We start from the raw sequence: 22,547 nt of genomic DNA, 5'->3' as shown, positions 1-22,547 counted from the left end.
AAATACTCTCACCATCGTAGATTTTAAGATATCTGTGTGAAAGGTCAACTGGCTCACAGAATTCCTGAAAATGTAACAGTCAGTGCTCAAGAGCCGGAAGAGGCAACTTCAGCACATTGCTGTGTGACTAATCCTTTTTCCATCATCCTCTATACAGCTGCCAGGATTATTGTTTTGGAACATAAAGCTGATAGTGCAGTTTCTTGGCTTAAACGAGATATGGTTAAACATTTTGAATGTCTTACAAACCTCTTTTCAAACTGCCCTCCAACCTTTGGAACCACATCTGTCATTCTTTACCATTTCTGCCCAATATACACGTGCTACGATCTAGACACACTGAAATCAGTATTCCCCTTATTTCTCAAAATATGCCATGGCATTTGCCACTGCTGAGCCTTCCCTTTGCTTGGAAGGGCTTTTTTCATTTGTCTGGCTGACAGGATTCTTAGTTCTGAGAAGCACTTGGCAAATTAGAAGGAAATGTGGTTCTCAGACTTAAAAGTAGCCAAGTAGCAGTTTCCTTCTTTCATTCCACTACATTTTAAGAGTAATCAAGAGTATGAGACTTTATTTTTGTTGTTGTTGTTACCAGAATGATACTATCAGCTGATGTATAGATTTGTTAATTCATGGAACGTGCCATGTGTCTGGTATTGTTCAGACACTGAAGATGAGTTAGCAAACAAAACAAAGACCTTCTTTCCCTCTTGGAGCATACATTATAGCGGATGTAGACAATTTAGGTTTTCTTATAAGTACTCTATTTTGCTTGTTTCATCATCTCTCCGAAGGCAGCTTTAATTGTATCTACTATATCATTAGGAGATTTGGTACATGGTTACCATGAGCTCCCTTCTGGGTATCTATTTTTAACTTTCAATTCTCTCAATTTTTCTTTCATCCATAGATTTGTGGATTTCTATATTGAGGGATATCTTTTTAACATCTAGAATTACTTCTGTTTTCTGTCTATTAGGGGCCTATTTTAAACAACTTTTCTTTCCGTTAACATATTTCACTCATAAATCCTAAATTTCAGTAACACCTATAAATTTATATTTCATATTGTTACTACAATTCCAGATTCACTTTGCTATAACAGTATTTGTGTATTGATCTAGAGATATCTCAGGCCATAAATATTTTATATATATAGCCAATTTTCCTGTTGTCTTTTCACTGGCAATGATCTTGTTGTGTTGCATTAATAGTTATAGCTAGTAGTTATTTTTTTTGTTTTTTGGTTTTTTTTGAGATGGAGTCTCGCTCTGTTACCCAGGCTGGAGTGCAATGGCACAATCTCGGCTCACTGCAACCTGTCTCCCGAGTTCAAGCTATTCTTCTGCTTCAGCCTGCCGAGTAGCTGGGATTACAGGCACCTGCCATCATGCCCAGCTAATTTTTGTATTTTTGTAGAGACGGGGTTTCACCATGTTGGACAGGCTGGTCTTGAACACCTGACCTCAGGTGATCCACCCGCCTCAGCCTCCCAAAGTGCTGGGATTACAGGCGTGAGCCACTGCGCCTGGCCAGTAGTTATGTTTTTAATCTCTTTCTCAATGTTATACTTCTTTTTGGGTCATGATAAAAGTAAGCATTAAGCAGTGTAGTGGAGTGGTTCAGAGTATGGGATCAAAATATGTTAATTATGATTATCATTGTTCTGTTGTTTAATAACTGGTTTAGTACAGGGTAATTAAGGACTTTTCCTTATTTTTCCCCAATCCAGAGTGTTATAGTGACTTTTTAAACGAAGACTTTGATGTAAAGACTTACACTTCTCAATCTATTCATCAAGCTGTAATTGCTGAACAACTAGCAAAACTTGCCCAAGGAATCAGTCAGTTGGACAAAGAACTACACTTACAGGTAATTCTGATTTTCAGGGTCCCTATGGATATTTAGCCTAAAGTGATAATTTAGCATTTTTGTAATCTTATTAAATACAAATGCATATTTACATGAAGAAGTGCATACTTAACCAGTGTGACTTATTTTTCAAAGTAAATTTTTGAAATTTTCTGTAAACCACTTTTTGTTTGTTAAAAAACTAATATACCACCTCACTAAAGCCTTTCATTCATACTTCCTGTTCACCACCTTAACTGCTGTGCAACGAATTTAGTGGGCAAAAAATAGGATGTGTTCGATAAAGATAATAGAAAATGGAATTTTGGAAGTAAAACAATGTGAATAAGAAAAAATTGGGATGTTACATTGGCAATTCATACTTTATAAGCACAAAATGTAGCATTTGCTGAAATTACAGAAAGTTGATAAATGTTATTCTGAGTAGGATACAATATGAGAAGTTAGGAGACGGGTCCTACTTTTAGCTATGCTGTTAACTGACTTTAATCTCACTTAATGTCTTTAAGTCTAGCTTTTTTGTTTGTTTTTTAATCTATCAGATGGGTTGGAATAAGCAAGAGGAAGAGGAGACTGTAGTAGATAACTTTGAAGATTCCTTCCTCTCCTAAAATTGTGTAATTTTTATAGGGAGATTTTATGGTATAATTTCTAGTGTTGCCTTTGATAGAGTAGGTATTTAATACATATTTAAATGAATGAACGTATGTATGAAACATCAATCGTTTACCAGGAAACATAGATTTGGTATAACCTGAAACATATCCACTTGATTTTTTGTGTGTCTTAGTTTCTTTGAGTGGCTTAGATAGGACTGGGATGACTTCTAAGGTCATTTTAACTCTAAAAGTCTGATTATATATAATTTGATTTCAATCTTTATTGGCAGATACTTAGAAAACACGTTTAGGCCAGGCGTAGTGGCTCATGCCTGTAACCCCAGCACTTTGGGAGGCCAAGGTGGGAGGATCACGAGGTCAGGAGTTCCAGGCCAGCCTGGCCAACAGGCACTACCCCATTTCTACTAAAAATACAAAAATTAACTGGGCGTGGTGGCGGGTGCCTGTAATCCCAGCTACTTGGGAGGCTGAGGCAGGAGAATCACTTCAACCTGGGAGGTGGAGCTTGCAGTGAGCCGAGATCGTGCCGTTGCACTCAAGCCTGGGCAACAACAGCAAGACTCTGTCTCAAAAAAGAAAGAGAGAGAGAGAGAAGTTATAGTAGCCTAGGATGTGAAGTAGAGGAAGTCTGGGAGTCTCAGTAGTCTATATCAGTGAGATGTCTAAAACTGTAAAATATTTACTATTAGGGTTTAGTGCAGGAACTAGAAATCACTCTAAGAAAGACACTTCATACAGAGAGTTTGGATACTTATAAAATTGTTGGGTGAATAGCTAGTGGACTGAGTTGAAGGAACTACCACAGATACAATACAGAGGCCTGGAGTTCTTACCTTCCATGCCAGTGCTAAAATTCTGCTTCTAGATACCTGATGACTAAATACTGGAGTGGTCAATGTGATTCTCTTAACTGTGTCTAAATTCTCAGGTCTCAGAACCTTTATTACTAGCTGAAACAGTAAGCTTTCCTCTCTCTTTTCTCTTTTTTTTTTTGAGACAGAGTCTTGCTCTGTCACCCAGGCTGGAGTACAGTGGCGCAATCTCGGCTCACTGCAACCTCTGTCTCCCGGGTTCAAGTGATTCTTGTGCCTCAGCCTCACAAGTAGCTGGGACTACATGCGTGCACCACCACACGTGGCTAATTTTTTTGTATTTTTAGTAGAGACAGGATTTCACCATGTTGGCCAGGCTGGTCTCAAACTCCTGACCTCAAATGAGTCACCCACCTCGGCCTCCCAAAGTGCTGGGATTACAGGTGTGAGCCACCGTGCCTGGCCTAGCTTTCCTCTCTCTTGTCTTCCACAACTCTTGGAAAAATCATTTAATTGGTTGCAAGGGAGTCTATGAAACTATAGTTTCAGGCTTTTTAACCTTACCAAAGTATTACTAGTGATAAAAGAGAATAGATAATTTTAAGAAAGTTTGTCTTGTTAAGATGGACATATTGAGGACTGTATCCGTAGACTGGGAAAAATTTGGACATCTTCTGGGAACCTTACAAGTAACAGACTGAGATGACCAAGGGTAATACTTTGAGTAGATATGAGAGAAAGATACTTGACAGAATGACAGTGATATCTGTAACAGGACAAAGTGGAGGATTTAGGGGTTCCAGTGAATTAATCTTTGGTGATTAAGAACTTCAGTCAGCAAACTAGACATGAAACTTCATATTCGTTGGAATAAAAGGCACACAATAATAAGGATTCCTGCATTATTCTAAAGATTTGAATGATTTCTTGATGTTTCTGGGAATCTCTTGCATGTGGCCTTTAACTTGTAACCTTCTTGGTTTTTTTGTTCTGGCCATCTGCAGTGCCCTAATTTTCATAAAAGTATCAAACATCTATAGGGAAAAGGATTTGCTGTGGGTGTGTGACACTGGGAAACTGGAAGCAGAGAGATGTTCAGGTATAGGTGAGCACTGAGTGCTGTATCTTTCCAGAGTAGGATGTGGCCTTGGTGGTGCTGAATCAAATTCAAGAACAAAGAGAACCTGATGTTTGAAAATATTCTTTAAAGGGAAAACATAGTAATGGTGTGGCAACAATGAGCTGGTTTTGTACATTTTTTGGCACAACTCCACTTGTGCATTTCATTAAGATAGCAAGGGGCTTACCTGAATGTTTGTGTTCCCCTAACATTCATATGTTGAAACTTAATCTCCAATATGATAGTATTAAAAGCTAGGGACTCTGGGAGGTGATTAGTGCCCTTCTAAGAGAGGCCCGAGGAAGCTTGTTTGCCCCTTCCACCATGTGAAGATAGATACAAGGTACCATCTATGAGGAATGGGTTCTCACCAGATGCTGAATTTGCCAGTGCCTTGTTGTTGGACTTCCCAACCCCTAGAACTGTGAGCAATAAAAATTTCTTCTGTTTGTAAATTACCCAGTCTAAGGTATTTTGTGTTTGTAGTCCAAACAGACTAAGACAGGGCTAAGAAAAGGCTTTAACTCCTCTTGCTCTGTGTTGAACTGTAAATGTATGTGTGTTCCTGCTTATAACTCATCTCAGACACACCTTAAAAACCTGTGTTTTTTTCTTTCGTATTTGTATTTGCCTCATTTCTACTCCAAGCGAGACCTTCCATTCTACATTGTGGTTACAAGGAAAAATATCTAACAGAGCAAAAGCTAATCATTTGTTTTTGATTTTCAGGTTGTTGCAAGACATGAAGATTTACTGGCACAAGCAACTGGGATTGAGTCGTTGGAAGGTATATTTCTATTAACTGCTAGAGATTATGTAGGACTAGACCAGGGATTGGCAAGCTTTGGCAAGCTACTTTGGATGGGAAGTATTTTAGACTTTGCCAGCCACATAGTCTCTGTTGCAACTACTAAACTCTGCCATTGTAGAGTGAAAGTAGCCAGATAATATGAAAACGAATGTGTGTGGCTATGTTTCAGTAAAACTTTAGTAAAACTTTGCTGGCCCCTGAGCTACATGATCTGGGTTCAAATCCTTGTTTTACTACTTACTAGGTGTTTGACTTTGGGCAAGTTAGTTAACCCTTCTCTGCCTCAGTTTTCCTATTTGTAAAAGAGTATAATATGTACTAACATAGCATTATTCTGAGGATTAAATGAATTAGCAAGATACTTAGAACAATGCCTGCACATATTTAGTGCACATGTGTTAGTTAATTAAAACAATAAAAACATCAACAATACCAGAGTAGGTAGTACTGGAAGGAGGCTGGAATTTTTTTCTTATTTTTGCCTTTCTTGGAGCCTTTTCTGCAACTCTTTTTAGTGAAAGTATAGTCGAATAATAATTGGATTTTTATTTTTACAAATCTGCTTATTTTTGTTTGACTAAATATTTTATGAATTTTTCATTCCCTCTTGATTAAATTAAACTACATCTCATAAATATGAATTGTTACTATTGTGTTTTACATTATTGTGATTACTATTTTTAATCATTGTACATCAAAATAAAGATAAGTGGTTTTTCCCTATGTTGATCAAATTCTTGAGAGAGGGTATTGTTTTCTGTGATGTAATATTCTGTAATGCTTCCCCCAGTATTTCTTATGTACCAAAAGATATTAACTTATTCTCAGCATGTACAGTATTTCTAAGATACCCTGATGAAGAACTTAATATTTTTGGAAATAGTTGTTTGAAATCTGGAATACATATCTGACTAGGTTCTTAGGAAAATTAAGAAGCTCTAAGTACTGATTGACTTAGTACTGGAAATTAATTATTATTTTTAGTCATTTCAACTTTTATTTTAGATCCAAGGGGATATGTGTAGGTTTGTACCTGAGAATATTGTATAATGCTGAGGTTTGGGATACAAATGATCCTGTCACCCAGGTAGTGTGCATAGTACGCAACAGTTAGGTACTCCCTCCTCTAGTAGTCCCTATTGTCTATTGTTGTCATCTTCAAGTCTATGAGTACCCAATGTTTAGCTCCCACTAATAAGTGAGACTGTGTGGTATTTGATTTTTCTCTTCCTGCCTTAATTTGCTTAGGATAATGACCTTCAGTTCTATCCATATTACTGTATAGGACATGATTTCATTCTTTTTTTATGGCTGTGTGGTATCCATGGTATATATGTACCATGTTTTTAAAATCTAATTCACTGTGGATGGGCACCTAGGTTGATTCTATGTCTTTGTTATTGTGAATAGTGCTGCGATGAACATATGAGTGCATGTGTCTTTATGGTGGAACAATTTATTTCCTTTTGAATGTATATTCAGTAACAGGATTGCTGGGTCGAATAGTAGTTGTGAGTTATTTGAGAAATTGTCAAACTTCTTTCCGCGGTGGCTGTACCTTCCCACCAAGAGCGTATAAGCATTCCTTTTTCTCAGCAGCCTCACCATCATCTGTTGTTTTTTGACTTTTTAATAATAGTCATTCTGAATGGTGTGAGATGGTATCTCATTGTGGTTTTGATTTCTCTGAGGATTGGTGATGTTGAGCATTTTTTTTATGTGTGTGTTGCCTGCATGTATGCCTTCTTTTGAGAAATGTCTCTTTTTGTCTTTTGCCCACTTTTTAATGGAGTTGTGTTTTTGCTTGTTGAATTAAGTTTCTTATAAATTCTGAATATTTGACCTTTGTCAGATGCATAGTTTGCAAACATTTTCACCTGTTCTGTAGGTTGCCTGTTTATTCTATTGATAGTTTTTTTGGTTGTGCAGAAGCTCACTAGTTTTAATTATGTGTTTAAATCTCATAATATTTTTATACATTTCTGAGAGCAAGTAATACTTTAATGGCAATTTTTAAAACATATTAGTTTTTTATTTATAAGGATGGCATGGTAGTACATTGAGTGTATATAGGTCTAGATGAATCACCACAACAGAAATATTTCTCACTGTGGCTTTTAAATATGTGTTCTAGTTCTTTAATGTGCTTGTTTTTCCCAGGACGTTCTTCAAAGATTAAAATATTTGAAATACACTGCTAGACTGAATTAGAATGATTATGTCTTGTACAAGTGTGTAGAGTACAAAGGTTGGCTACTTTATTCCTGTGATTATCTCAGAATATTCACTAGATTATTTGAACATAAAATATTGAAGTGTAGGCCAGGGTGCAGTGGCTCACGGCTGTAATCCCAGCACTCTGGGAGGCCAGGGTGGGAGGTTCACTTGATCCTGGAATTCAAGAGCAGCCTGCGCAACATAATGAGACTCTATCTCTATAAAAAATAAAACATTAGGTTGGCATGGTGGTGCATGCTTCTAGTCCCAGCTACTTGGGAGGCTGATGTAGGAGGATTGCTTGAGCCAAGGAGGTTGAGGCTGCAGTGAGCTGTGATTGTGTCCCTGCCCTCCAGGCTGGGTGACAGAGCAAGACCCTAGACCCTGTCTCAGAAAATAAATAAAATAAAAAACTTTAAGTGTGAATTGCTTAGTATTCATTTTAGCATGATGTGTCTAAGTATTTACTAGAATGTTATTTTGAGATGCTGAAAAATAAGTGTGGTGTATATACGTATTAGAAAAATTGAATATTATTTTAGCATCTACTTCATCTGCTTTATTCTCCTAAATATGTAAAATTTTTTACCATGTAAGTAGTTTGGAGGTATGTTTAAGCCTATTTTATTTAAAAATGTCCTTTTTTAAAATATTCTTCCAAATATTACTTTGAGAATTTGCTAGGTTTCAGAAAGCTATAGCAATAGAGTTTTTGTTTTCATGGAATTTTGAGAAATATTTATTAAGCTTATAATATAAAAAGAGGTAGCCTCCCATCCTGGCTAACATGGTGAAACCCCGTCTCTACTAAAAATACAAATAATTAGCTGGGCGTGGTGGTGGGTGCCTATAGTCCCAGCTACTTGGGAAGTTGAGGCAGGAGAATGGCGTGAACTTGGGAGGCGGAGCTTGCAGTGAGCTGAGATCGCGCCACTGCACTCCAACCTGGGCAACAGAGTGAGACTCCGTCTCAGAAAAAAAAAAAAGTAGCCTCATTCATTTATTTTTTCATTCAGGCCATCAAATAGTAATTAAGAACTTGTTAAGTACTAGGCACATGTGAACGATAGACAAAGTCACTGTCCTTTTGGAACTATGTTCTGGTCCTAGAGGTAGATTGAAAAAAAAAGTACAGATAGAAAACAGGGCTGGGCATGGTGGATCATGCCTGTAATCCCAGCTACTTGTATGCTGAGGCATGAGAATTGCTTGAACCTGGGAGGCAGAGGTTGCAGTGAGCTGAGATCATGCCACTGCAACCCAGCATGGGCAATAGAGTTAGACTGTATCTCAGAAAACAGAAAGAAAAATTTTATTTGTAAATTCTGCAGAGAAATGAAACAGGTGATGGGGATGGATGAAGGCGAGGGAAGGCCTTTTTGAGAAGATGACATTTGAGTCAAGATCTAAGATAAGGAGGAGCCATCACGGGAAGATTTGGAGAGAAGACTGAACAATAAATGGGAAAGCAGGAATTAACTTGGCATGTTTGAGGGGCAGAAAGTAGCCCAGAATAGTGAAGGAGGGAGAGAATCGTAGATGAGGTTCTTGGGAAGGAATTTGGATTTAATTCTAAATGCAGTGGTAAACCATTGGAAGAGTTTTTTGGTTTTTGTTTTTGTTTTTTTTTTTTGTTTTGAGACGGAGTCTTGCTCTGTCTCCCAGGCTGGAGTACAGTGGCCAGATCTCGGCTCACTGCAAGCTCCGCCTCCTGGGTTCACGCCATTCTCCTGCCTCAGCCTCCTGAGTAGCTGGGACTACAGGTGCCCGCCACCTCGCCCGGCTAGTTTTTCGTATTTTTAGTAGAGACCGGGTTTCACCATGTTAGCCAGGATGGTCTCGATCTCCTGACCTCGTGATCCGCCCGTCTCGGCCTCCCAAAGTGCTGGGATTACAGTCTTGAGCCACCGCACCTGGCCAACCATTGGAAGAGTTTAATCAGGTTATTGTATGATGAGATTAATACTCTGAATAGTTTACTCTGATAGCTCTATAGAAAAAGGCAATGGTGGAAGCTTCCAAACTAGTGTCCCTGATATTAGAATAGTTTAAGTTGATGATGCCTTGGATTAGAGGGGTGGCAGATGGAGTAAAATGTAGGCAAAGCTGATAGGATTTGTTGATGGCAGATGAAAGAGCTGATGGAAAAAAGTCACCATGAGTTATTCCTAGGATTTTGGTCTCAAAAATTGGATAGATAGATGATGGTATGAGTAATGGAGATGTCATAGCCTGGAGAGAAGTATGATTTTTGATGGGTTGCAAGGTAGGGCATAAACTATCTTGGGTATCTTAAATTTGATGTAACAGTAGGAAGAGAGAGAAAGAGGGGAGAGAGATAGGGAATGAGAACATAGGCAGATATATAAAGAAAATCTTTTTACATAGATATATGTGTATACGTCTGTATGTGTGTGTGTGTATAAAATCAGTATTTTATTGAACAGATACTATTTAAAACTTTGGAGTTGAATGAAATTCCTGAAAGATTGTAGATGGAGAAGAGCAGATGGCTGAGGATCACATCTTGGGGTACTCCAGCACATGTAGAGGTCTGCCAGAGGAGAAGTCGGAACAACTAATGAGATAATAGGAGACCCAGGAAGTGTGTTGATTTGAAAGCCTAGACAAAAAAATGTTTCAGAAAGGGAGTAGTCAACTGCTGTGAATTTCTGAGAGCTTGAACGAGGTTAAGACAGAACCAACAGTAGAATTTGGCAACTCGTAGATTTCTGGTGACCTTGATAAGATCTGTTTTGGTGGAGTATGGGTGGAAACCCATTGAGACTGGGTTGTGGAGAGAATATGATGTAAGAAAATGGTTATAAGTAACGGCAGTTTATTCTTGGCAGTTTGTGGTGAATACACCACAAAACCAGCGCAAAAGTGGGAATCTTTGGTTCAGAGAGGATTCTGTTGGACTAAACTGTGTTATTATACTTGTATGCTGATAGGAATGTTTATTTGTTCTAACATTACTTAAAATATGACGACATGTCTATACTTAAATTTAGCTATTACTATGCTTTCAAAACAACTATGCCAGTTGGATATAGAAACTGAATTTTAAAGAATGGCCTTCAAAATAATTAAATATCTGTACTAATTGAAAGCCTAAATAATAAAATTTAAGCTTGATCTTCCTGAAAATATTTTTCCAATTTTGTGAAAATTTCCTCCTGTTGTAAGCCTAGAGAGTTGTAGATTAAGCTGTGGGCTATAGTTTTAATATAGGAGTGATGGGGCAAAGGGGATATCATGGAGGATCAGTCATACTTTTTTGGTAATGTATTAAAATATACGTAACATAAAATTTATCGTTTTTAGCATTTTAAAGCATACAATTCAGTGGTGTTAAGTACATTTACAGTGTTATGTGACCATCCTCACTATCTAGGTCCAGAACTTTTCCATCACCCCAAATGGAAACCCCACATCCATTAAGCAGTCAGTTTCCATTCCCTGTCAGGCTTCTTTTGTGAGGCAAAGATTGGAGGGGGAGACCAGTTACAGGCTTTTACAGCAGTGTGGGTAAAAGATATTGGTTGCTTGGATTAGGATGGTGACAGAAAAAGTTAAAATTATATATGCATGTATTTTCTTTTAATTAAACTTTTTACCCAGTTGGATGCCCTGTAAATTTGTAAAGCCAATGTAAGCTTATGTTTTCCTAGGTGTTCTTCAGATGATGCAGACGAGAATTGGGGCTTTACAGGGAGCTGTTGATAGGTACTGTTCTTAATTTTATAAATAAATGAAATGGGAATATTTTTATCCATTGATATTTTGAAAATGATTTTATTCTGACTCCTCTCTTTTCTTTTTCTTTAGGATAAAAGCAAAAATTGTTGAACCATACAATAAGATAGTTGCCCGTACTGCACAACTAGCAAGACTTCAGGTAGTTTCTTACTTTTGTTTCTTTAGACTTTATTATTCATTTTGTTTTCATAAGTGGACAAAATTGAAGAGTATGAGTTTGGAAGAAGTAAGAGAATGGGAACAGAAGGTAAGAGAAAAGGAGAAAACAATACTAAAAAGCCTTAAGATGTCTAGCTCAAAAAATACAAATCTAAAGTGAATTATTTTCACTGTCATTGCAGTATATAATTGTTTATTAACTTATATCTTCTTCAATTTCTTTCATCAATGTTTTTTATCTTTCAGTGTATAGATGCTTCACCTCCTTGGTTAAATTTATTTCTAACTTTTTTTTTTTTGTAGCTCTTGTAAATGGGAAATGGGATTGTTTTTCTGATTATTTCTTTGGATAGTTCGTTGTTAGTGTATAGAAATGCTACTGATTTTTGTATGTTAATTTTGTATCCTCTGACTTTACTGTATGCATTTTTTCTGGCACTCTTTTGATGGCGTTTTTAGGGTCCTTTATCTACTTTTCTATCTAAAGGATCATGCTGTCTGCAAACAGGGACAATTTTACTTCCCTTCAGGTTTGGGTGCCTTTTATTTCTCTCTTGCCTAATGACGCTGACCAGGACTTCCAGTGGCTATGTTGATGAGTAGTAGTGGTGAGAGTGCGCATGCTTGTCTTGTTCCTGATCTTAGAGGAAAAGCTTTCAACTTTTCACTGTTGATTATGATGTTAGTTGTGGGCTTGTCGTATATGGCCTCTATTGTGTTGAGGTACATTCCTTCTATAACAATTTTTTTTGAGTTTTTAACATGATGTGTTGTTGAATTTTACCAAGTGCCTTTTCTGCATCTATCAAAATGGTATGGTTTTTGCCTTTCATTCTGTTAATGTGGTATATCATTTATTGATTTGCACATGTTGAACCATCTCTGCTCCCCAGAGATAAACCTCACTTGATCATGGGGCGTGATTATTCTAATGTGCTGCTGAATTCGATTGGCTAGTATTTTGTTGAGGATTTTGCATCTGTGTTGATCAGGAATACTGACCTGTAATTTTCTTTTCCTGTAGTGTCTTTGGCGTTGACAGAAGGGTAATATTGGCCTGATAAAATGAGTTTAGAAATATGTTTCCATCTTTGGTTTTTTGGGGAGAGTTTTAGAAGGATTGGTATTAGTTTTTCTTTAAATGGTTGGTAGAATTCAACAGTAAAACCATCAAGTCCTGGGCTTTTCTTTGTTAGGAGACTTTTTATTACTGATTTAATCTGTGTACTCTCTATTGATCTGTTAAGATTTTATTTCTTTATGATTCAATTTTGGTAAGTTGTATATGTCTAGAAATGTATCAGTTTCTTCTAAGTTATCTGATTTGTTGTCATATAATTGTTCATGGTAGTTTCTTATAATTCTTTATATTTTTGTAATATCAATTATAATGTTTTCTTTTTCATTTCTGGCTTTATTTGAGACTTCTTTTTTTTCTTAGTCTAGCTAAGGTTTTATTGATTTTATTTATCTTTTCAAAACACCAACTCTTATAGCAAGGCATGGTGACATTTCTGTAGTCCCAGCTACTCGGGAGCCTGAGATGGGAGAACTGCTTGAGCCTGGGAGGTAGAAGTTGCAGTGAGCCGAGATTGCACCATTGTACTGGAGCCTGGGCAACAGAGCAAGACCTTGTCTCAAAAAAAAAAAAAACCCAAAACACAACTCTTGGTTTTATTAATCTTTATTGTTTCCTAGTCTATATTTAATTTATTTCTGCCCTGATCTTTATTATTTTCTTCCTTCTACTAACTTTGGGCTTTGTTTGTTCTTTTGCTAGTTCTTGAAGTTTAATGTTAGGTTATTTATTTGAAATCTTTTTTGATGTAGACATTTATTGCTATAAACTTTCTTCTTAGTACTGCTTTTGCTGCATCCCATAACTTTTGGTATATTGTGTCATTTGTCTCAAGATATTTTAAAATTTATCTTTTAATTTCTTTTTTAATCCATTGATTGCTCATAAGCATGTTTTTTTTTTTTTTTTTTTTGAGAATTTTTTTGGTGAATTTTTCAAAATCCATCCTTTATTGATTTCTAGTTTAATACCATTGTGGTTGGAAAAGATATTTGATATGATCACAGTCTTCTTAAGTTTGTTAAGCCTTATTTTCTGGTCTAACATATGATCTATCCTGAAAAAAGTTTCATGTGCATTTAAGAAGAACATGTATTCTGCCACTATTGGATGCAATGTTCTGTATTTGTCTGTTCAGTTTGTTTGGTCTAGAGTGTAGTTAAAGTCTGTTGTTTCGATATTGATTTGTTGGTTTTTTCTTTCTTTTTTTTTGAGATGGAGTCTCACTGTGTCACCCAACCTGGAGTGCAGTGGCCTGATCTCTGCTCACTGCAGCCTCCGCCTCACAGGTTCAAGCCATTCTCCTGCCTCAGCCTCCTGAGTAGCTGGGATTACAGGTGCCCGCCACCACACCTGGCTAATTTTTGTATTTTTAGTAGAGATGGCATTTCACTGTGTTGGCCAGGCTGGTCTCGAACTCCTGACCTTGGGTGATCTGCCTGCCTTGGCCTCCCCATGTGCTAGGATTACAAGTGTGAGCCACTGCGCCTGGCCTATTTTCTTTCAGCACTTTGAATAGATCATCCCTGTCTCTCCTGGCTTATAAGATTTCTACTGAGAAATCTGTTCATAGCCATCTTGGGATTCCTTTGTATGTGATGTGCTTCTTTTCTCTTGCTGCTTTCAAGATCCTCTCTGTTTTTGATTTTTTACAATTTGATTGTAATATATCTTGGGGTAGTCTTGTTTACACTGAATCTGATTGGAGGTCTTTGAGCTTCCTATACCTGGATATTTTTTATCTTTCCACAGATTTGGGGAGTTTTTGTTATTATTATTATTAATTTATTTTTGAGACGGAGTCTCGGTCTGTAGCCCAGGCTGGAGTGCAGTGGTGCGATCTCGGCTCACTGCAAGCTCCTCTTTCTGGGTTCATGCCTTTCTCCTGAGTAGCTGGGACTACAGGCGCCCACCACCGCGCCTGGCTAATTTTTTGTATTTTTAGTAGAGACGGGGTTGCACCGTGGTCTCAATCTCCTGACCCTGTGATCTGCCCGCCTCGGCCTCCCAAAGTGCTGGGATTACAGGCATGAGCCACCATACCCGGCCTGTTGTTATTTTTTAAAATAAACTTTCTTCTCTCTCTGCTCCTTCTGGGACACACATAATATGTAAATTGGATTGCTTGATGGCATCTCGTAATTCTCAAAGGCTTTCCTTACTCTTTTTCTTTTTTGTTTTTGTTCCTCAGGCTGGATCATTTCGAATAACCCCTTTTCAAGCGCACTGATTCTTTTGTGTGATTGAATCTATTGTTGAAGCTTTCTTTGGAATTTTTTTAGTTCAGTCGTTGTGTTCTTTAGCTCCAGAATTTCAGTTTGGTTCATTTTTGTGGTTTCTGTGTCTTTGTTGAACTTCCCATTTTGTTTGCTTATTGTTTTCCTGATTTTGTGTACTTGTCTAGTTGTATTCTCTTGTAGTTCATGGAGTTTTAAAAAGATGGTTATTTTGAATTATTTGTCAGGCAGTTCATAAACCTCAATTTCTTTAATGTTTGTTCCTTTGGTGGTATTATGTTTCCCTGATTGTGATTCTTGTTGCCTTGTATTGGTGCCTGCACATTTGTAGAAGTAGGAACTACTCCACTCTTTGCAGACTGGCTTTGGCTGGGAAAGTTCTTCACTAATTAGCCTGACCAGAGATTCTAGGCAAGCTTTCTGGTGTGGTCTGTGAGCAGGCTTACTGCTGGTGTCTTCAGGCAGGCTGTTGTGGTACCTAGGTTAGCAGGTGCACAGGTCTGGTGCTTGGGTCCATGAGGTTTGGTCTGCAGACTATATTTACTGGGGAAAATGTGGGTCATGAGTTTGCTGGAGCAGACTTAGATCCAGGGTTCACAGTGCCAAGCTGGCCCCCTGTGGAATGGACCTATTCGGGGCCTGCTCCACAGGAGCTGGTCTGAAGCCTAGTCCCTTGGGAGCTGACCTGGCACTGGGACTGGCCTTGAGCTTGAATCTGCAGGAGCCAACCAGTTGCTGGAATGGGCCTGGCACCTGGGACCATGGGAATGGGCCTGGAACCTGAGTCCGCAATGCCTGGCTTTCACTGTCTCCTGGGACCATGGGGGTGGGCTTGGAGCCTGTGAGTCAGGCCTGGGTCCTGGGTTTACCAGGGTTAGCCTGGAGCTTGGGTTTGCGAGGGTGGTCCTGGAGCCTTGGTCTGCTGAAGTAAGCCTGGGCTCTGCATCCACTGAAGGCTGGGGTCTGTGGATGCTTGCTTTGTGCCTAGAGCCATGAGGGTCTGTCTAGAGGCTGGGTGAGTGAGTGCTGGCCTGGAGGCTGGGTCTTCAAGGGCTTGCCTGGAGACTGGGCCACTGAGACAGGTGTGAGTCATCTGGTCTTGGGAGCTGGCCTGGCACTGGGTTCTGCGATGAGCCTGGACCCTGGGTTTGCCAGAGGAGGCTGGGTTCTGCTGGGATGGATCTGGACCCTGGGCCTGCCCGAAGAGCCTGGACTTTGTGTCTGTTGGAGTGTGGGGCCGCAGGGGCTGACTTGGAATGTGGACCCGTAGGGCAGGCTTGGAGCCTGTGTCCGTGGGTGCTGGCCTGGTGTCTGAGGCCACAGGTGCCAACCTGATGCTGGGGCAGATCTGGTGTTTGGGGCCACGTGGGCTGCTCTGGAGCATGAGGCTTTAGTGGCTGACCTGGTGCTGGAAGTCTGTGTGCTAACCTGGCACTAGGGCTAGCCTGACATCTTGGGCTATGCAGGGTTGCCTGGTGCTGGGTTGGGCCTGGAGCCTGAGTTGGGATTAGCCTGAAGCCGAGGGCTGGTCTGGGACCTGGGGTCATTGGGACCAGCCTGGTAGTGGTGTAGTCTGGAAGTACTGGCCTGGAGTCGGGCAGGGGCAACCTGCCCAACACGATTTTAATGGGGCAGGCCTAGTGTTGGGGACTGAGGCAAAGTCCAGTGCTCAATTCCTTCTCTTTTCTCTGCTCAACGAGCATCTGTCTCCTTGCTAGCTGGCTTGTATTGGGGGATACAGGTAATGTGACACTGTCCTTCCTACTCTCTTTAGTGTGTCTCTTTTTATTTCTGTGCTATATTCAGGTGCTATAATGTCTCACCTGGTTTAACTTTTGTGAAGATAATTTGGATAGTGGTTCAAGTTAATGTGTCTGCAAGCTGGAGTCCTGGAAAGTCTTCCTCTACCATCTTACTAATGTCACTCATAAACATATCACATTGATTTTTGTAACTAAAAATTATGCTTTAATACCCTGTTTTTTGGAAAGTATCCTTTTTCAGATTCATCTATATTGCTTTTTTTTTTTTTTTTCTAGACAGAGTTGTGCTCTGTTGCCTAGGCTGGAGTGCAGTGGAGTGATCTTGGCTCACTGCAGCCTCCACCTCCCAGGTTCAAGGATTCTCCTGCCTTAGCTTCCCAAGTAGCTGGGATTACAGGCACCCGCTACCACATTTGCTATTTTTGTTGTCGTGTTTTTAGTAGAGTCAGGGTTCACCATGTTGGCCAAGCTGGTCTCGAACTCCTGACCTCAAGTGTTCCACCTGCCTCGGCCTCCCAAAGTACTGGGATTACAGGCGTGAGCCACCATGCCTGGTCTTGCTTATTGTTTTGTTTCATTTTTATTGCTGTAGAATATGTCATTATATGAATATTCTGCTTATGGACTTTGGATTGTTTCCAGATTGGGACCATTATGAATAATATGGCTGTGAAAACTTTTTCACAAATATATGTTGGCTCATGTAATACCTCTTTGTATAAGTTATATCCTGGGAATGAGATTTCTGGGTTATAGGGTTTCTGATTTTCAACTTCATTAGATAATGCCAAACTATTTTACCAAATGGTTATAACACATATGCTATCAGTATATGAGAGTTCCTTTTAGTTTGTATCCTTGCCAACACTTAGTATTGTCAGACTTGTTAGCTTTTGCTAATATTTTAGGTATGTGGTGGTGTCTTGTTGTGGTTTTGTTTTTCTAGGAACTAATTACTAAGGAGATTGAACCTCTTGTGAGTCATCTATTACGTGTGTTTGAGATATCCCTGTGCCTACCCGTTTTTTTCTTCTCGCTCTTCTGTGTTGTTGGAGAGAAATTAAATTTATCCAGTTTTTCTTTTATGGTTAGTTCTCTTTTATGAAAAATTCTCACAAGATAACGTTCTGTACTCTGAAGTTATGAAGATATTGTATAATGTCTTCAAAAACATGTATTGTTTTGCCTCATATGTTTAGATCTATAATCTACCTGGAATTGCTTGTACATTTACTAACCTTTTTTATTAAGTATCTAATCTGCTGTTAATCCCATCCTGTGTGTTTTAAAATGTTGCCTAATATAGTTTTCTTTGTATTTTTTTTTTTTTTTTTTTTTTTGAGATGAAGTCTTGCTGTGTTGCCTAGGCTGGAGTGCAGTGGCATGATCTCGGCTCACTGCAACCCTGCCTCTTGGGTTCAAGCGATTCTTCTGCCTCAGCCTCCTGAATTGCTGGGAGTATGGGCGCATACCACCATGCTCAGCTAATTTTTGTATTTTTAGTAGAGACGGGGTTTTAACATATTGGCCAGGCTGGTCTCGAACTCCTGACAGCCTCCCAAAGTGCTGGGATTACAGGTGTGAGCCACCATGCCCGGCCTATAGTTTTCATCTCTAGTATTTGTTTTTGTGTCTTTTTATATGTTCTCTTTCTGTTATGACATTTATATTTCAATTTCAGTTATATACATACATACACACACACACACACACACACACACACATATATGTATGCTTGTTTGTTTGTTTGTTTTTTTAAGACAGGGTCTCACTCTGTTGCCCAGGCTGCAGTGCAGTGGTAAGATCTCAACCCATTGCAATCTTCGCCTCCCAGGCCCAAGCTATCCTCCCACTTCAGCCTCCTGAGTAGCTGAGACTATAGGCACGCACCACCACACTCAGCTAATTTTTGTATTTTTTGTAGAGACCAGGTTCTGTCATGCTGCCCAGGCTGGTCTTGAACTCCTGAGGTCAAGCATTCCACCTACATTGGCCTCCCAAAGTGCTGGGATGACAAGCATGAGCCACTGTGTCCATCTGACATTTATGTTTTCATTTACCTTCTTGAAGATATACATGTTTATAATTTTTTTTTTTTTTTTCCAAGACACAATCCTGCTCTGTCGTCCAGGCTGGGGTGCAGTGGCATGATCGTGGCTCGCTGTACCCTCCGCCTCCTGGGTTCAAGTGATTCTCCTGCCTAAGAAGCCTCCTAAGTATCTGGGATTACAGGCAAGTGCCACCACACCTGGCTGATTTTTGTATTTTGAGTAGAGATGGGGTTTCACCATGTTGGCCTGGCTGGTCTTGAACTCCTGACCTCAGGTGATCCGCCTGCCTCAGCCTCCCAAAGTGCTGGGATTATAGGCGTGAGCCACTGTGCCCAGCCTATAAAATAAATTAACATTTAATTCTTTATTATTTCTAGGTTTATTTTTGTTGATTGGCTTTTCTTCTTGTTATGGGTTTTATGTGTTTTGCCCCTTTACATACCTGGTAATTTTTTATTGGATATTAGAAATGTATATTTTGTGTTTAGAGTTCCTAGATTATTTAAAATTTCTTTTAAATAGTGTTGGACTTTTTTCTGGTTCACAATTAAGTTACTTGGAATCAGTTTGATCTTTTTTTCTTAATTAATTAATTAATTAATTTTTTATTTGAGACAGGGCCTTGCTCCGTCACTTGGGCTAGAGTATAGTGGGGGCAGTCTTGACTCACTACAACCTCCAACTGCTGGTCTCAAGCAATCCTCCTGCTCTAGCCTCCCAAGTGCCTGGGACTACAGGCACATACTACCATGCCCAGCTAATTTTTTTTTTTTTTTAATTTATTGTAGAGATGGGAGTCTCACCATGTTGCCTAGGCTGGTCTCAAACTCCTGGCCTCAAGTGATACTCCTACCTGGCCGCCCAAAATGCTGGGATTACAGGTGTGAGCCACCATTAATCTTTTTGAGATTTAGTTTTAAATCTTTGTTAGTACAGGTCCAGAACAGCCTTTAACCTAGGGCTAGTTTAGCCCTGTTTACTATTGGGTCTTTCTACTGTGATTGGTGAGAACATGTGTGAGCTCTGTGAGTTGTTTCAGTGTTTCTTTTCCTGTGCTTCCTCTCACACATGAACAGATTGGTACTCAGAAGACTTGCAGCTATTTTTCTGCTTATCTCCACAACGTCTCTTTTTGCAGCTTCTTTTTCTCCAATTCTCTGCCCACAAACACTAGCTTTTTTGGCTTTCTTGAAGTGTAATCTCTGCTTCCCAACTTCAGAGAGACTGTCATGCTCTGTTTCCCTTCCCTTCCTTTCCCTTTGCCGTGGCCTGAAAATTGTCTCCCATTGGTAATCTGAGACAATTGTTAAGCTCATTTTCTTGTTTCTCTCAAAGATCACAGACCTGCGTTTTCTGTTATGGAATTATTGTCCAATTATTCATTCCTGTTGTCCTAAAATTATTTTATGTATTTTGTTCAGTTTTCTAGTTGTTTAAAATGGAAAGGTAAGTCTGACCCTATTCCATCATTGTTAGAAGTCACACTCATTATTAAAAATTGAGTTATAAGTTATGTACCATAAAATAATCACTTTAACATGTACAGTTTAGGAGTTTTTACTATATTCACAAGATTGTGTCTTGTGAATATAATATCTAATTATACTATAATATTATCTAATGCCAGAATATTTTCATTACCCAAAAAAGAAACTCTATGCCCATTAGCAGTTATTCCCTCTGTCCACTTCCCTACGCCAAGCTCTCAACCACTAATCTGCAGTCTTCCTTTTTGGATTTCCCTATTCAGAACATTTCATAGAAATGGATCATTCATTATGTAGCTTTTGGCTTCTTAATGTAATATTTTCAAGGTTCATCCATATTGTAGCATGTGTCAGTACAGTAAGTTCTTATTTAATGTCATTGATAGGTTCTTAGAAACTTCAACTTTAGTAAAGAACATACAGCAGGTCCATGTCATTTCGTTATAAACTGAGGAGGTAGAAAATGGGTCTTATTATACGTTCCTTTGTTGTTGTTGTTTTTTGAGACAGGGTCTTGCTCTGTCATCCAGGCTGGAGTGCAGCCTCTTGAATAGCTGAGACTACAGGCACGTACCACCATGCCCAGCTAATTTTTTTTTAAATTTTAATTTTTTTTAGACAGTGTCTCTCACTGTGTTGCCCAGGCTGGTCTCAAACTTCTGGACTCAAGTGATTCATCTTCCTCAGCCTCCCAAAGTGCTGGGATTACAGGAGTGAGCCACCCTGGTCCATTGTTTTCACTTAAAGTCAAAAGAGCCAGTTGATGATGTTTAATGAGGACTTAGGTACTTCATTCCTTTTTATGGTCAAATAATATATCATTACATGAATATATCACATTTTTGTTCATTCAGTTTGTTTATCCTTTAATCAGTTGATGAATATTTAGGTTGTTTCTACTTTTTAACTATTTTGAATAGACTGCTAAGAACAAACGTTGCATAAATAATACTTATGTGGACTTTTTTTTTCAATTCTTGGGTATACACCTAGAACATATTATGCTAGGCTATATGCTAACTCTATGTTTAACATTTTGAGGATTGCCAAACGATTTCCAAGGCAACTGTACTGTTTTCCATTGTTACCAACAATGTATGAAGATTCTAATTTCTCTACTTTTTAAGAATATTGCCATCTTATTGAAGTGGCATCATTGTGTTGAGTAAATACCCGAGATTCGTTGTCTTACAGCCACAGAAAACTAGGACGCAGACACACAAATAGTGAGATTCAGAGTGGAAGTTTAATAGGTGAAAGAAAGAGAAGAGCTCTCTCTGCTGCAGAGAGAGGGTTCCTGGAGAACTGGGTTGCCACTTTTATGGTGAAATGCAGTGGGTTTTATAGATGAGCTTGAGGAGGCAGTGTCTGATTTACATAGGGCATGAAAGATTGGTTGGACCAGGTGTGCTATTTGCATAAGGTGCGAAAAACTAGTTAGGGCTGGGTGTGCCACTTGTATAGCATGTGAAAAAGCTGGCCACCCCACCCTAATCTTTTATTATGCAGATGGGTTCTCTGGCTGGCTGGTGCCATGTTGCCTGCATCTTTACATGTGGTGACAAAGAAAACCAAAGATGGAGCCTTCATGTTGAACATACTTGGCTTCCAGGTAGCCCTTTTCTATTGACACAGCTGCTGGCATTCACCTGTTCAATTTCCAGCTTGCATATCTATGTCTGCAGCTCGATTTTTCAGGCTGCTCTTGGTTAGAAAAGAAATAATTTGGGGGCTGCTTTTCATTTAAAAGGAAATTCTGCCAAGTACTCTGTTGCCATTATTATCTGCCTAAATAATTTCTGTCTCCTGTATCATTATTGGGTATGAAGTAGTATCTCATTATCATTTTGATTTGCATTTTCCTAATGGCTAATGATATTGAGCATCTTCTGTGGTGCCTTTTGGCTATTTATCTGTCTTCCTTGGTGACATGTCTATTCAAATCCTTTGCTCTTTTTCTTTCTTTATTTTTTTTAATTATACTTTAAGTTCTGGGATACATTTGCAGAACATGCAGGTTTGTTACATAGGTATACATGTGCCGTGGTGGTTTGCTGCACCCATCAACCCATTATCTACGTTAGATATTTCTTAGAAGAAATATACTATCCCTCCCCCTTGGCTCCACCCCCTAACAGGCCCCGGTGTGTGATGTTGCCCTCCCTGTGTCCGTGTATTCTCATTGTTCAACTCCCGCTGATGAATGAGAATATGTGATGTTCGGTTTTTGGTTCCTGTGTTAGTTTGCTGAGAATGATGGTTTCCAGCTTCATCCTTGTCCCTGCAATGGACATGAACTCATTCTTTTTTATGGCTGTAGTATTCCATGGTGTATATGTGCCACATTTTCTTTATCCAGTCTAACATTGATGGACATCTGGGTTGGTTCCAAGTCTTTGCTATTGTGAACAGTGCTGCAGTAAACATAAGTGTGCATGTGTCTTTATAGTAGAATGATTTATAATCCTTTGGGTATATACCCAGTAATGGGATTGCTGGTCAAATGGTATTTTTAGTTCTAGATGCTTGAGAAATAGCCACGTAATGGTTGAACTAAT

General features: G+C 39.1%; 2 protein-coding genes across 5 annotated transcripts in view; one reads left to right on the top strand and one right to left on the bottom strand.

Annotated features, from left to right (window-relative positions):
- The window catches only part of COG5 (component of oligomeric golgi complex 5), a 364,064-nt gene that overhangs the window by 3,748 nt on the left and 337,769 nt on the right, over window positions 1–22,547 (top strand). For all 4 annotated transcript variants that reach the window (XM_045387484.2, XM_005550486.4, XM_065541066.1 and 1 more), the window contains exons 2-5: window positions 1,733–1,872; window positions 5,154–5,211; window positions 11,127–11,181; window positions 11,284–11,353. In XM_045387484.2, the coding sequence (XP_045243419.2) occupies window positions 1,733–1,872; window positions 5,154–5,211; window positions 11,127–11,181; window positions 11,284–11,353 (323 nt within the window). The remainder of the gene's footprint in view (window positions 1–1,732; window positions 1,873–5,153; window positions 5,212–11,126; window positions 11,182–11,283; window positions 11,354–22,547) is intronic.
- The window catches only part of GPR22 (G protein-coupled receptor 22), a 91,341-nt gene that overhangs the window by 2,649 nt on the left and 66,145 nt on the right, over window positions 1–22,547 (bottom strand). The gene's annotated exons all lie outside the window — the stretch shown is intronic.

This window comes from Macaca fascicularis, chromosome 3 (genome assembly GCF_037993035.2).
Source record: "Macaca fascicularis isolate 582-1 chromosome 3, T2T-MFA8v1.1".
In the NCBI taxonomy this organism is placed as follows: domain Eukaryota; kingdom Metazoa; phylum Chordata; class Mammalia; order Primates; family Cercopithecidae; genus Macaca; species Macaca fascicularis.
Note: the sequence above shows the minus strand (reverse complement) of the source record. Positions and strands in the feature narration are given on the sequence as shown.